Source organism: Bacillus rossius, chromosome 6 (assembly GCF_032445375.1).
Source record: "Bacillus rossius redtenbacheri isolate Brsri chromosome 6, Brsri_v3, whole genome shotgun sequence".
NCBI classification, from domain to species: Eukaryota; Metazoa; Arthropoda; class Insecta; order Phasmatodea; family Bacillidae; genus Bacillus; species Bacillus rossius.
The window spans coordinates 53,599,697-53,615,869 of record NC_086334.1 but is presented as its reverse complement, the minus strand read 5'-3'; the positions used below and the strand labels follow the sequence as shown (position 1 = coordinate 53,615,869).

At 39.4% G+C, this 16,173-nt stretch overlaps 1 protein-coding gene across 1 annotated transcript in view; it reads left to right on the top strand.

The window, feature by feature from the left end:
• The first annotated feature begins 3,098 nt into the window (after positions 1-3,098).
• LOC134533442 (uncharacterized) overlaps positions 3,099-16,173 on the top strand; it is a 60,410-nt gene continuing 47,335 nt past the window's right edge. Inside the window, exons 1-3 of the mRNA XM_063370965.1 lie at positions 3,099-3,147; positions 3,384-3,544; positions 7,843-7,936. Of these exons, the coding sequence (XP_063227035.1) occupies positions 3,099-3,147; positions 3,384-3,544; positions 7,843-7,936 (304 nt within the window). The remainder of the gene's footprint in view (positions 3,148-3,383; positions 3,545-7,842; positions 7,937-16,173) is intronic.

The following is a 16,173-nucleotide window of genomic DNA, read 5'->3' as shown; positions in this document are numbered from 1 at the left end:
GTTAAGTTTCATCGTTGATTTATTCTGTTTGCCGTTGTGCACCGTAGATTTTCTTTGTAAATGGAACAGAAATATTCATGTAACCTTAACTATTTGTTAATTTTTTAATTTACATGAAAATAACTGTATCACTACAAAATAGTGTTACCATTTATGTTTCGTGTGGCCCCAGTACCTCCAATATTTAGTTGTTTGAATAGCTTTCCAGGGATTTGCTGTGCATGTTGAGCACGGTAAAACAAAAGAAAGCCAAAAGTAATATAAAAAAGTTAACTTTTCTGTGGCTTTAAAACCAAATAAATAAAATGTTTATACAATAACTTCATGCTTTTAAGCACACGCATATTTTAACTAAACACACTCTTTTAATATCTAACATTTATTTCCTAATAACTTTACCATCGACAGTGCAACAAGCTCTTACATTTGTTTTTACTAGTCTATATTTCTATATAATTATTGTACAGCGGGATTGTAAGATTGTTTGCAGGAAATCAACTAAAAAATTTCCAGACTAGTTATACAAATCATATTTCACTGTTATGAAATTATATAATTCATGCTGAACGAACAACATAAGAACACATTAATTTGTTCGTTACCGAGGTGTTAATGACACACGAAACTACAGTAAACTCGTTGACTAACATCATGTCAGTGTTAAGAAGACTGCTAGTATCCGCTCTACCACTCTGGTTCTGGGGTAGAGCGCCTGCCTTGTGACTTGTAGGTCCGGGTTCGCACCCCGGCTCCTCCAAGGCGGATCGCCTAGAGAAAATTGTGGCATTTTCTCTGGTAGGAATACAATCCCTTGTAACAAGTCAGACTACCAAAGAAACAGTGGGTGGAACAAAAAAAACCTTCCAGGGGACTTCCAAATGGGGAGCCCGTTTCTTTTCTTGGGCTCCCCATGCGGTGGCCATTCCGGGGGTTTCTCCGGGGGAACGGAGTTTTGCAAAAATATTTTATTTTTATTTTTGTAGCGTTTTAGTATCTTTGGCATTATCATTCCAAAATGTTATAAATAAAGCTCAAACAAACATTTAAAAAAATTGCTTTTGTACAAAAATATTTTAATTAAGTGTGCATCAGTCAGTGAGTGGTTGTGTGTTCAACCAATTATCGGTACATATTATCTTTAAGTATTATTGACGGTAAAATTCAAGTCAGAAACCTTTGTTTTGTAGTATTTTAGCAGTTTTTTTACGAAAAAAAAAATTGGTTGTCTGTAAAGTCGGTTTACGGATGATAGTTTAACGTGACGTCATAACAAAACATTAATGAAATGATTGCATACTTTTATGAATAAAATTGAATCATTTTTATTGAATTATCACTATTTTGTATGGATATAAAGGAGTGAAATGAAATCTACAATTAAATTGATAAATTTACTTTTATTTGCACTCATTAATTCAAATATGTTTATTACTTTAACGAACAGATTATGTTAACTTTTATACAAGGAAGGAGTGAAATGAAATCTAAAATTTAATTTATAAATTAGGATAAACTTTAATCATATTTATTGATTTTCATTACTAATTGAAATTCATCTCTATTATTAATGAGTATTTATACTACAACCGTATTTATAATATCGCTTACGCTTTTTTATTATGATATTTCTATTAATTATTTGTATACAAAATTAAAGTAAGTTTTTTTATCACGCCAAGTAAGTATAACTTGTAACGCGCTTAATAAGAACATGCGCCTTTTTTTTTCGCTTTTCAGTTCCTGTTTTCTAGCAGGACATATTTCCTAATTTTTTATTTCTGTCCTGTATGTGCCATATTAAAGGCCTTTCGCTGTATTATATTTAGACGGTCTTAAGAAAATAACAGTTTTGCACAATAATGAAAATCGTGGCCATCAAATCTTAGCTTAGTGTGTCCAGTAAAACCCACAAATAGAAAAAAATCTGAATTCTCCCAGAAGCTTATAATTTTTTCTCTTACCAAAACGTATCCATAGAAAAGATATATATATATATATTTCTTCCTAACATTTCCGGAGTTACAACGTGCTTATTAAATGTCGGTAAGCATTACAAATAGAATTCAGTATTATTAACAAAAACTATGTTCAGAAATACTTGACGCACCTGCATTGCAACAAAATAAAAACTTGACCGTAAATGCAACATAAATGACATAGTTAATGTATGAACATTAAGGGATCAGTTTAAGTCTTACCATTACATTTTAAATTTATTGTTCTTTAAAAGAAATTTTCTAACGTTTCCAGATTTTTGCGGTTTTTTTTTTCCCTGATAATGGATCCTCTGCAACCTTATCGTGTACACAAGTATCGACATAAAGACTACAAGTTCCGTCTTATCATATTATATAAATATATGCGGTTCAGTAACCAGGAATGTTATCGCAACACAAAGCATTACTCTTGGTGTCATTTATTACATCTGGGGCTACTCAAATGTTTGACAAAAGATTCATTAAATTCAAACTCCCTGAATTCAAATTTCAAATGATTGCATATGAATACGTAGCCTTGGAATAAGTATCCAGGGGGTTCTTGGTCACCCGCTGCTCTGAGTAATCACGCAACACAAGCGAACGTACCACAAACTACTGTCACGAGTCCCGACATACCATAAAACTGCGGCGAGCGTCGCAGAGGACAACGCAAGGTGACCGGTAACTACAAGCGCATTACTCACAAGTACAAACCCGAGAGAAGGCGCGGGTCTCGCCGACACGCCTACCGCGCATGCGCCAGGCAGAAGAGGGGCGGCACACGCGTCACAGCACTGCGGTGGGGAGGAGGGAAGGAGGGGGAAATGAGGGGAGGCAGCCGGCGAACGAGAAAAGATATTCTTGGTGACGTCCTCTTCAACTCCCCCATACAGAAAAGTCCCTACTCTCCTCGCGAGTTGAAGTTTAACAAGTTCTCAATAAAAAAAAAATCATCAAGCAACATCAAGCAATATCTTCCGTAATGACATTGGACTTCAAACTTGAGGCGATTACGTAACTGTCCATTACAAGAAACGATGACGGATTCGCTCTTGGCGCGACAGGTCCAGAAGATGTTCGATCGGTGAAGTTCTCTTCAGTCAGCCCACGAGCACGAACATGGCACCACACTGCAACGCCGGCGCTAGCAGCGAGGCTCGCACGGCGCGTGAGGCAGCAACCCGCGCCGCACCGCGGTCGGGCGGGAAGGCAGCACAGCAGGGGTCGCCACGGATGACCGGAGCCGCGCGGCGGACGTCAGCAAGATGTCTGCATGAGGAGATCGGCGGCGGGCCTCTGGGTTATAGGCCGTCAGACAGCAATCGGGGCGCCCCTCGTACATCGTGTCCAGGACGGCAGGATCGGCATGTCGGCAGGAATAGTGCCGCTGAGCCCTTGCCCCAGGAACAGCCAAGTCCGGTTCACGAACCAGGGACGGCGACGGCAAAGGTTTCGACGGGCTAGCAGCCTACAAGGGTAGAGTGGGGAGGGGTCAGCCTCCAGCGATGTCGCGCCACGGAGCGTCCTCCAGCGAAGACGCGGTCTTCGAGCAGGCCGGCGCCGCCGTACAGGAAAGGAGTAGAAGTCTGCTTACAAAACAAAACAAAAATTACACACAACAGCACCACACATCACACGACATACGGCTTCAGGTTCTAAATACGAGCTTTGCAAAATACCTCTTCTACCAATTCTTTCAAGCAGTGGCATGTTTCGTCCTAAGAACATTACAATACGATACGGCCCGACAAAGGGCGGGATTAACTTTATCGGCCAATGATGGCAGGGAAGAGTTCCTACATATGACGAGGTCTTCGACTTGACACGCATGATCACTGCGAGACATATTATACCCTCGCGATACGGCCTCTAGGGTTCGATCAAGGTTACATGATACAGAACTCAAAACAGCGTTAAGCGTCTTACTGTCGAGAGACGAGTCCAGCGACGACTAGCCCCACTGGTTGAGGAGGGGCTGGGATAGTTCACGACCCAGGAAAGGAACAGAAGGAGGAGAACCTGTTGCCGAATGAGTAGCAGGATTCAAACCAACATTAGTGAATTCTATGTCAGAAAATCATAGAGTTCGGTCCTCGCGATAGAAGAAGGTTAAGATGCCTTTCAAAACGTTCTTCACTCGCTTCGATTGATTCCCTTGCGGAAAATAAGAGCTAATGAAAATAGGGGTTATCGCTCATTCAAAACACGCATCTTTATATGTTGAAGACTTAAAAAAAGCGTTGTCAAAAATTAACATTGCAGGCGCACCAAACAATTTCCAGACATTATCCTTAAGGGTCCAGACAATATAATTGGCTCTCACGTTCTTTAACGTCAAGAGAATAACAAATATAGTGAATATATCGATGACCACTATCAGACAAGATCTAGTTAAAGGACAAAAAATATCTTAGGTGTAAGACGTGCCTTGGCGCTACTGGTGGATTGGCGTTGTACAATACCACCTTAGTGTAACGGGCGGTTTCCACACTTTGACAGTCGTGACACGCACGAATAAAGTAACGTACATCCTGACGCAGTTCTGGCTGAGCCTGGTGCGTGGCAGTTCTGCGGTGGGTTTTATAACCACCCAGGTGGCCGCCTATAAGAGGGGCGTGAAAATAATTAATCACCATCGCATCGGGCGTAACACCACCGGAACCACAGCTTGACGAGCACGGCCGGAATTCTCCGAGAAGGATACCAAACCATTTTCCCCCGCTTAAGGAATGTCCTTCCGCGCCCGCATATCCTTGTGGATACTGACACATGATGGATCCTGCGCCTGGATATCCCGGATATTAACATACCCTTCGGGGAACAGCTTACAAAAAACTACCCGTTCTTTTGGACGGGGGAATAGCCTCGGGCGTTTCATACTCGTCAGGAAAAATCATGCGAGAAAGGGCGTCAGCCACTACATAGGTTCTTGAGATGGTGAACGATGAAACGGATGCGCGAAAGCCGCAACACCCAACGGCCTAGCTTTCCCAGCTGATGGGGGTGGTTGAAGAACCAACTACGATTGTCAGTGTATAGATCAAACTCCCGACAATTACGTTAGGCCGCAAATTTTTTTTCTATGCCGATTAGGCATGCCAGCTCTTCCTTTTCGTACGTCCCCAGACGTTTCTCGGCTTCAGCAAAAGCTATTGGACGCAGTACTCCTTCCTCTAAGTGCCCTAGCACAGCCCAAGCGCGAATATGAAGCGTCTACTTTTACAGAAAACTTTTATCAAAATCCGGTAATACCAAAACAGATGGTAAAGACAATAACTAAGACAATAACTTCTTAAAGGTAATGAATAATTTTTCCTGGGCGTCAACCCACACAAATAAAGAATTATTTTTACGTGAAACGTTAAGCGGAGAACTGACAGCTTCAAAATTCGGAATGAAGCGTGCAGAATATCCAAGCATTCCTATAAAACGCTGAACTCCTTTTATGTTTTCGGTCTTGGGAAGTTCACTATGGGCAAAAATGTGTTTTTAAGATCTATGACAAGATTTTCTTTGCAAAATCATAAATCCTATAAATCTGACATGATCCTTACCTAGAGCTATTTTATTAGGTTTGGCAGTGAGATTGGCGGACTTAAGGCAATTGAAAACCTCTTAAGTGCACCAGATGTTCGGCTAATATCATCTATGTAATTAAATACACAATCCTAACAGTACCTATTGTTTTTATTATTCTTGCAATGGGAAATATTGATTTGGCATCATAGTATTTTTGACATACGTCATTGAGGATTTACACTGGTTGTCACAGATAACACACAGGTCATGCTCGGTACACAAACATATATTTTGTGGAAGTAATTCAGTCAGAAGGAAAAAATATTATTAAAATTCCTTCCGCTGAATTAATTATCTTGTTGTCATTCGTCTGAGCGTCGCTGTGTTGTCAGGGGTGGTTGTTCTATTAACTCATCTTGTTGCAACTGTCTAATCTTTGTCCGCCCACTCTGTTCGTCTATGCTGTAAGTTTATAATTTCTTTCTGACTGTATTCCATCCACGGAATCATCAGTATTGTCTAGGAAAGTCCTGAGGTTTTTCTACGACAAACAGTGATGGCGTTATGTCCATGTTAAACACGGAGTGGCCACGTCTGCATGGTTAGGGTTTTTATTTCCTTCTGCTAATTGTTGGACGTCCAAAACATTGGCTGAAGTGTAGTGTGTAAGCCGTTTTAAATGACTATTTTTTTTTTTATAAAAGTAAATATATTAACGACGGATATTAGAATTTATACTTACCAATCAGCATCGTACGTTATCAAGCACCATTTCAGCAGTGTTTTTTGGGTAACAATATGGCAATTGCAAAGTTAAAAAAAAAGGTGAGCTAGTGTTTTAGTACTCGCTAGTGATGTGTGAACATCTAACCTCGGTAACGAACAAAATCACGTGTTTTCAAGTTGCAAATAAGCTTGTAAAATTCTAAATACTGACACAAATTTTAACGTAGATTTTTTTAAAAAAATGCTGAGTGTGATAAATATACGTAAAGTATACATTTTTAGGAAAAACGGTAAAACCTTTCTTCCTTTTTTTTAAACCTTCCTATAATTCTGTTTAACAAGATGGTACTGATGATTTCTCAGGGCTAGCCGAACAACATGAGTACCGAACGCGTCTCATGTAAATGCCTCACCGCTCAACATGTTACTTTCCTCCTGGACCGAAATTATCATCACCTGAGACTTTGAGGTTATATTTCTTTAGGCACTTTGAAAGTGAAAATTTAGGTTGTGCCAGAAGTGCAACGAAATAAGCGCGCATTGCACAACGGAAATTTCACTGGTTGGAAGTCCAACGCGCATGCTTGCAGAAACTGCTATAGCCACGAGCTGAAGTCGACAAGATGGCGGACCCACAAGTGGCAACATGCACCCGTATATATTAACTTTCGCGAACATCGGGGGATGAACTTAGTGTATTGGTGTGCCAAAGTAAACTTTATGGTAATGAAACTATCCTAGAATACATTTGCAAGCTTGAATTGTCATAACAAGATATAATCACAACTTAATAATACCTATAAATGATCAGAGGAAAATTCTGTTGGAACAAACATGGCGTCAAAGATATTTAACATTTTGTTAGTTCTCGAACAAGCGTGGTGCTAACTTTTAAAAATATTTCAAACTGAAACTCGCAGTCCAACAGATAAATTAAAACCAAATTAACCTGAAACATTTAAACACATATTATAACACTAAATATGTGTATATATATTTAGTTTTTCTTAAAATACAGAAATTATTTTGTAAATACTTCCTACAAACAAACAAAAATATTTATCTGATTCAAATTTAAATTTAGAAGTAAAGATGTTAACACGAAATTCATTTATTCAATATTGGGTCGATTATATGAAGGCTAACAATTTCTTGTCTCTCTATAGTTTGAGCGAACGCTACTCTCTCTCTCTCTCTCTCTCTCTCTCTACATTTCAATTTTAACTAAGTATTATTAAATTTGTAAAGGTGTGTTTTAAGTTCTCAAAATTTATTTTTATGACTGTAAATTATAACATAAAGCATTATAGTATGGTTGTACTACTATAAAGTTTTGTTTGGCACACGAATGCGTTGTGTTTACACGTTTCCGTTCCATTCAGGAAATGACTCGCACACCGAATGCCGTGTACGGAGAGTCTCCAGGAAGGTAGGTCCTGGCCCCGCGACGCTAACTGAGAAGTTATTGTGCGGGCACTTTCCCGCCAGTGGCAGGGCCGTGTGCCCCCCCCCCCCCCACACACGGAGGACAGCCCGCGGACCGAGGTCACGAGCCCGAGTAGAAACCCCGATCAGGGCGCGGCTGTGTCTGGCGAGGCGAGAGTGCCTCTCGACCCAGCCCGTGCACTGCGGGCAACAAGGGCGCATCTCCCCCTGGGAGCTTGGGACCTCCGTCTGCCTCCTCGGCGTGTTGCGACTGTCGTTATGTGGAGGTGAGCGATGACACAGCTGCGGTACTAGCCTGGACAGCTAGCAGTGGTTGGATAGTCCTCCACCGGACCACGGGTTCATTGGGTGTTGTGAGGGGTCCCGGTGTGATGTAAGGGCTCAGGACACAGCCAACTGTCTGGTCAGCTGAATCAGGTACGGTGCTGAGGCGGTGACTATGCTGGTCCCAGCCGCTGGTCATTGCCGAAGCTCTAATACCTTCCCGATCTAAAAGAGGGAGTGATCCCTAGCAGTTCTGTTTAATATATAGCTCGTGAATGTAAAAAAAACAAACTGGAATTTTTCCCACCCTACCCTGATAGGGCGCATATGTGGGAGGGACCGTGAGAATGCCGGCAGTAAGTCGGGGCAATCTGTCGTTATGTGGAACCTCAAATGAAATATCATGAGTTATACTTTGCGTCATGTAACTCGTTTAAGAACTGTCAGTAGAAGGCATGCCGTCTCTACGTCGGTCACTTTTAAACCCTTGCTATCGCCATATTATTCAGCCCGAAAACATCTGATGATGGTTTGTAAGTATGAATTAAACTCTTCGTCGTTAAAAATTCACTTTCATAAAAAGCAGACATCTAAAACTAGTTCCACACTACACTTCAGCCAATTTTCTGGGCATGGAACCAATATGGCGCAACATTTATGTGGAGGAAAAACGGCTTCACATAGGCATACTTACCATGTATCCATGCAGACGTGGCCAACCCATGTTTAACACGGACGAACACCATCAATGGTTCTCCTAGGACATTCTCCGTGCATGGAAAATAATTAAAAAAAAAAAATTAAATCGCACCGCAGACGAACAATGTGGGATGACAAGGACGATACTTTGCGCCATGTAACTGGTTTAAAAACTTGACAGTTCTCACACCTAGTACCAATCGTCTACGTACCCTTCAGCGATTTTTTTTTCTGTTGTCGTTGCTTGTAAACAACTCCACGTGATGGTAAGTGTCCGTGAGCCAACAACATGGGTTGCTTTGCAATTTTGGCGTGACTAGAGACCTGGTTATGATAATAATCAATAATATTGTGGCAAGAAAATGTCGAGTTGATACAATTCTCAGGTCTATGTAAGGGCCAATTTCACCATACTGTAGTTACAGATGTTTAACTAAGGGTAGTTTAAAGTTACCTAAACTTTTCAAACTGCTGTTAAGCTTTTTCACTTCGCCACACATTTCTTGTGTTTCACTAACGTCTGTTAATTAAGCAAGGTTAAACTTTATTAAAGTTCGTTATAAATTCAATTGCAGCCATTGGCCATTCTATTTTGTTAGTTTTTGGGTAATATCTAGTTAAGTTTAAAAACAAATATAGTTCATAAAGAAAGAAAAAATATTTTAATTCCTTAAACATTCTTTGTATTTATTTTACCCACAAATTTTTTTAAAGAACATCATAGGTTATTTTTGGTTTAGATTATTTATGTTAGATGAAATCGTATACCTAGCTGTAATAAAATTATGACAATGTCTTTACGATGTGTTCTAACGTGCATGTAAATTTTTATAATGCAATTGATAAGTAATATATAAAATATAATTATAGCCTTTAACATACTTACTTAGGTTTAAATGTGAAATATTTTTTTTTCCATAAAATAGTCGCTCTTTATTCGTAGTAATTGAATATGTTGGAGATGAACGAGATATTCATCTCATAAAAATGTCCATGTATTTTTTTTTAATTTTCGTGCATTAAATATAAAGGGTCCTTGCAATGCTGATAAATAATTAACTAACCCATTATTAGAAAGTAAAAATCGAAAATTTAGAGTTCGAACTTATTTATTTTAAAACAATCACATAATAGTATATTTGAAAATATTTCTTCTTAAAAATAATAAATGCGAAAAAGTTTTTCAAAGAAACACAATCAGAAGTTCACATTCCTTTAGCACATTCTTTATTTATTTAACTTAAACATAAGTTAATATTTGGTGAAATGCAATTTTTCATTAGACGACACTTAAGTGTTGTTAAGCCTTGTTTAAAATCTTGAACGAAGGTGGTGAAACTTGCCCTGTGACCTGATTTAAAATAATTAATACTATTAATAATAAAAAGTCACTAGAAATTAATTAAATAAAAATATATAAATATTTCTTGGGTAGGATATTAAACTAAAATTTTACATAACCCAACTTAATTTATGAAATGAAAAACTGTGGACGCAAATTTATCTATGGTCATATGTCATGAGATAATCATGTAATGTTGCTATTTACTAACACTACCAATAGATGTCAGATACATCGCGAAATTTCATTGACTGAAATTAACAGTAAGCTTTCAATTGTGAACCTATTTTGCACAGATCGTATACCCGGCATGTGCTTGGCCTGCTATGTACCCGCTTATTTTTTTTTTTTTAATTGTAAACACAGCTTTACGTTCGGGACATATGATTTATGGATGTTTTAGTATTCTTTAGGCAGAAAAGGTTTGGATTAACTATATTTTTAATCTTAAAAACTTATCTTCGTTATGTGGAAGCAATTAATTTTTTTGAACAACAGGAAAATCAGTTTACCAACTGATTTTGGCCTGTTCACCGTTTGTTTGTGTGTTAATATTTGTTGTCCATTTGAAAAGACATTTCTGTGACAACCAGAGTAAACCAGAGCCCATGAAATTACTTAAAATCAATATTCTTAATTTAAAGAATCAAACAACGAAAAAAAGCGAATTAATTTCAGATAAGGAGAAAAAAGACCAACGAATGTAGGGTTACAATACGCTCTGCCAAGTTATAACTATTTGGCAGCATATAATTGAAATCAGGTTAGTGACTTTGCAGCTGAGAAAGCGTTATAAGTATGCCTGAAACTGTATGCCATTAGCTTCTAATTCAATAAATTCGGTATAACATTTTGAAACAACGTTCTATCTTGCCGTACACGACTGTAGTGCAGTTACAGTAATAGAACACAACGTATTACTAAAACCAGTGGTCTTGATTAATTGATTTACTGAGTGACTACACTGTCGAGCTTAGCGAGATTTTTGTAAGAGATTTTATTTTTTTTTATTTTTAGAGTAGGCATGGTTGTAACTGAAAGTGCCCACTGTGAATTTCTGACGCCCTCTCGTACGTAGGGAGCTCAGTAGTGGAGCATAATAGTGTCAGGACGGGATACAGAAGTTGCTAGCAAAGAGTCTTAGCCTTAAACAGTTCTGCGTAAAAAAAAACGCGTAAATATATTTTTAGGTTTATTAAAAAGAACTTTAAATTTGAATGGAATATATATTTTCATTTTAGGGAGTTACATTACATATGGTATTTGTCAGTTTCCTGCGGGCCCCCCCCCCCCCCCCCCAATCCATTTCCATCTAATTTTTAACTTCTCGGTCCGATTTTACATCTATCTCGATGTTTCGTGTATCACTCAGTGGCGTAGCTAGGATTTGTGTATGGGGGGTGTTAAGAAGCATGGGCGCCCCCCCCCCCGTATTAAAGCGGGGGGTCCGGGGGTCCTCCCCCGGGAAAATTTGGATTTTAAGGTGTAAAATAGTGCTATTTTAGCAGTTTTCGGTTCTTAAATTTTAATATTGTAATGGAAAAATTTTTATTAATTTTAATATGAAATTTGTTTGAGTGATGAATAAGAAATTAATTAAAGATTTAGTGCTAAGGGGGGGGGGGGTTGAACCCCTAAAACCTCCTCCTGGCTACGCCCCTGGTATCACTGTATCATATTTTGTGCACAATCACGTCAGATGTCGTAACGGTCATGTTGGGGGCCTGCGGGCTGTGGAACGTGAAACCGAGCAGAAGTTGTTTCCCGTGGGTCGCGCCCGACAGACGCGGGGCGCAGGGGGACAGAGGAAGCGCTGGGGGGTCTCCGCGGGGAACAGGGCCGGGCGCGGCGACCAAACATTGGCACGAGGGAAAGCGGCGGGGTGCGCCTCGGGCACGCGTGGGCGCCATCTCCCGACCAACCAGCGCCCGGGACAGACATGCTCTCGCCAGCTCAAACACACGCCGTCACTAGGGCCAGCGTAATTTTCGCCCAAAAGATTTTCCGAACAGCTGTGAGTTAAAACTCTGTAGCACTGTCTGTGCCTCGTGGTTGGCTGGGTTTATTCCAGGTGCATGTCTACCGTCAGCGCACCAATCACAGCCACCCAGTGCGGAAGCAAACTCGTCCTGACAGGGCGATGTCTTCTCTCGCAGACGGCCGCCAATCACAAAGGGAACAAATGGCATACCTTGTTGCAGTCTAACGAGCAATCAGATTATTTCGCAAAAAATGCCTGCCCCTAGCCATCATCTCTCGGCTTCCGAGTTGACCTACCAAGTCCGTGGGAATGACAGTGTGCTCGAAGTTTCGGAACCATCTTCAAGGGTCATCAACAACCACTGGCGATGAACAAAAACCTTTCCCGTGTCAACGTAAAAATAGACACGACTGTAGTTATCAGAACTAATTACTTAATCTAAAATTCCTTTCTCCTCAACAGAAAAATTATCAACAGACACGTAAATAAACTAAGTGATGAAGGAAATAATGACACCCACCTGCAAATTACGTTAATTCGATATACTTGGGCTCAAATTTCAACACTGACAGTCCAAGGGAAACGAATTATGCTTCTACTTTGGAATTTATACATGGGAAATGTGCTGAGGATCGTACACTATAGCTCTATGAACTCTGTGACAGACTAATGTATGTTGTCTCTCTCAAATTTTGCCTACTTTCCAACTTCCCAACTTTTGCTTTCACGCTGACAACCACATGAATGTTTGACAGGACCACAGTGGCAGAAGGATGCGTATAACAGTGGCACTTATATATATATATATATTGAGACAAGTTACATGGCACAGACTGTACATGCCTCACGCGCAGTGCTACCAAGCAACTAAGACTCGTGATGAAGTCTGGTTGACCGCGACGATTAGCCACGACCTCGCTGTGATAACTATCGTCAAGGGCGTGCTGCTAGGAGTGTACACCGAATTAAATCGCCGTTTTATCTTATTTTTTGGCTATTTGATCCAACCCCCAATGGACACTTAAATAAATATATATGTTTAAATTATTTAATATTCTAAATTTGCTTTAAAAATAACGTGTAACGAAATTTTTCAAAGTTAATTCCAATCAATTGTCTCGTTTATCGGCTGTCAAGCTCCATATTATTATTGTATTTTTTAATTTTCCTTCCTCCGTCAATGGCCTTACTGGTGATATTCAATGCAGTCTCTTGTTCCTTCAAAGTTGTCTCCTTTCTTCCCGAGCGTTACCTTCAAGGAACTCGGGAAGAGAGAAGACAACTTGAAGCCGCGATGAAGCTTGAAGAAACAAGAGTGTGCAGTCAGGTGTAAGTCCTGCGCGGCTTGCAATACACGTTCAGCCAACAACTTTCCTCACCACTCACCTTCACTCAGCTGGCCCTCACGGTGCCTCTCCCCCCCCCCCCCCCTTTCCGCACCTCCTCCAGGCATGTTGTAGTCACACTTTTCTGCACGTACTCAATCGCTCATTCTCTTCGCACATGTTCCACGGGGCCTCCATTATAAGACTAATCCTGCATGTCATCGAAAAGGTCATCTGCTGCCTGGGCGGGATAAAAAAAATAATTCCTGCAAATCCATCGGCGAAACCGGCCGCAGTATGTATATACTCGCGAGCTGCAGGAAATCACATTAGTTAAGCGTTGCTAAACTCTTCGTGATACGCGATGTTTCCAGGCGTTGTCCGCGGATGTATTTGACGTGGCCGATGTATCGTCTGGAAAGAAAATCTCCAAGGGATCAATATGAAGGGTTTATATCAAGGACATTCTCTGTAGGGCAGCTGTTAGAAAAAAAAAAAACCAAAAAATTTCGTCTAGTTTTGTTGAAGAGATTTAATGAAAGTCTTACAGATCATAAAGGCATAAGAGTTGTGAATATTATGTCTCGACAAATAAAACACGTTCAACAATTAACGTGATCGATAAAACACAAATAATAAAGTACAAAATTGAGGTTCACAATAATTGTAACAAACATGCCAACGAAAAACCTCCAAAGAATCTTACAGTTGTGAGAACTCCCTTCTTTGTTAATTTGTTCCCTCTCCTCCTCTCAATTAATCGCCCCGCTACTAAGTGTTGCATTTTTCGTTACGCTCCGATGAACCGTCGCCTCAATTTACCCTACGGTATACAAATAAATTTTTCAGTAAGTGTTTTCACCACTGTACACAGGCGACACAGCTCATTGGCAAAGCACGCATCATCACAACGAAGAAATGAATTTCCGGTAGAGAATGGGAAAATTCGTGGATTTAGCGATAGGCTGAAATTCAAATACGTATACCTATAAGCTGCTTTACCTATTGGCTGAGTGTTTATCTGGACGACTCCGGGCCAGTGAGCAACCCTCAACTAAAGAAGCATCGAATCACGGGCAAACCATTTGAGACGACCCGCAAGTCAGCAGACAATGAACTGGCGTTATTTGCCCGCGTGTACATAAAACTGTGTAGTCTATCCTGAATGTCATCGAAACCGCGAATTTTCCCCATTCATAACTCTCAGTTTAGGTGTCACATGGACTGCATTAACTTCATGTTCGTCATTTTGAACAGTTTTTACACACGTGACAGACAGTGCACGGGTGGAAACATTTAATGTTCTAGGGCTGACGTCATTACGCACTTAGTTACATGGCATAGTGGTGGATCGAGTAAACAAGATGTTGCCTGCAGAGGCGAGTGCAGACTGACTGTGGTGGTTTAGCTAGCTAAGCCACTTTCAGGCGGTTACTCAGCGTCAGAGACTACCCATGATGCTCAGTCATCAGTTACGTCACCAGAACATACTTGTCACTCACATAGCTTGTTGTGAACAGGAGTCCAATGTGTTCATAACAGATAATCGACTTGCTAAGTGACAAACAAGCAAGGTGCGTACGAATATACAAGATCTGAAATCATATTAAACCTTTAATATGATATTAGGTACTCACGAATACCGTGCTGAAACATGAATAATTAATATACTTCCCATTGGTAGACACAGTAAAATTATATCTTAGACCAACTTTTCAGCTACACATAGTACATAGAAATATGTCATTTAAGTACGTAGTTCTCTTTTAGGAAAGGGAATTGGAAAGTGTACTGTATGAACATTAGTAAATTAGGCTGGTAACTTATTAAGCGTAAGTGAAAAAAAATTTCCGTCTTAAACGAGACAAACATTTAATGTAAAGAAACTAAAGTTAACAGTTTATCAAAAAAATAGTTATATATAAAGATCTCTAGCTTTTATATGCATGTTGTATACTGTTATAACCATGTAAAGGGCGTGTAGAGGTTGGTTATTACCACATTATATAGTGTATCAGATGTATAGTAAAATGTTTGTATAACTTAAATCGTACAATGTATGTTTGATGTTAGATTTGTAACGCATAGTCTATGTTCATGTAATTAAAAAGGAACGTAAAATTTATACAAGAATGCTTGTTAGTTGTTGAATAGAAACTATGAATGTTGTGTTGTGCGAATAGTTAATTCGTACTACAGTTATAAGTAGCTAGTTTTTATACTAAAAAGGTGCATTTATACTTGGAACTAAGTTATATCCTGTTACAACGTCACATATCAATAAAAACTGTATAAATAGTTACGCTGCAAGAAAACCCTTACACACTCGTTTTTGAACACATTCCTTTATAAATAATTGGTACTTTTAATGAGTATAAAATTCTCAGTCATCGAAACTATCAAAAGTTTCAGAAATGGTTAGTTAAAGCTGAAATTGTTAGTATTGATCTTACTTAAATTTATTATTGTTACAATGTTTATCTATACATATATTTATGTGGTTATAATTTTTTGTGTTAAAGAAATATTATATACGTTTATAAGTGTACCATTTATTGTAAAAAAAATAATAATTTAAATTTACTCGATTTCAATAAAATGTTGCAACCTATAAACTGAAAATTTGACTACATTTTTTTTTTTTTCATCGCCTATCCATGACCCATAATGTCACTCATCGTGTCCCGAACACGTGCAATTTTTAATCTGCTCTTGCATGCAACAAGAACTAACGTATGTCGCTTTGAAAGTCAACGCTAATGATAAGTGGCATCACGGGACCTAAAGAAAAGCAGCGACGAAATGAAACCTAGCGACACAGTTCATAGTTTTGGCCACGTGCAATATTCTGCAAGGTTAAAATTGTTAAAAATTAAGGCAGTTGTGAGATGC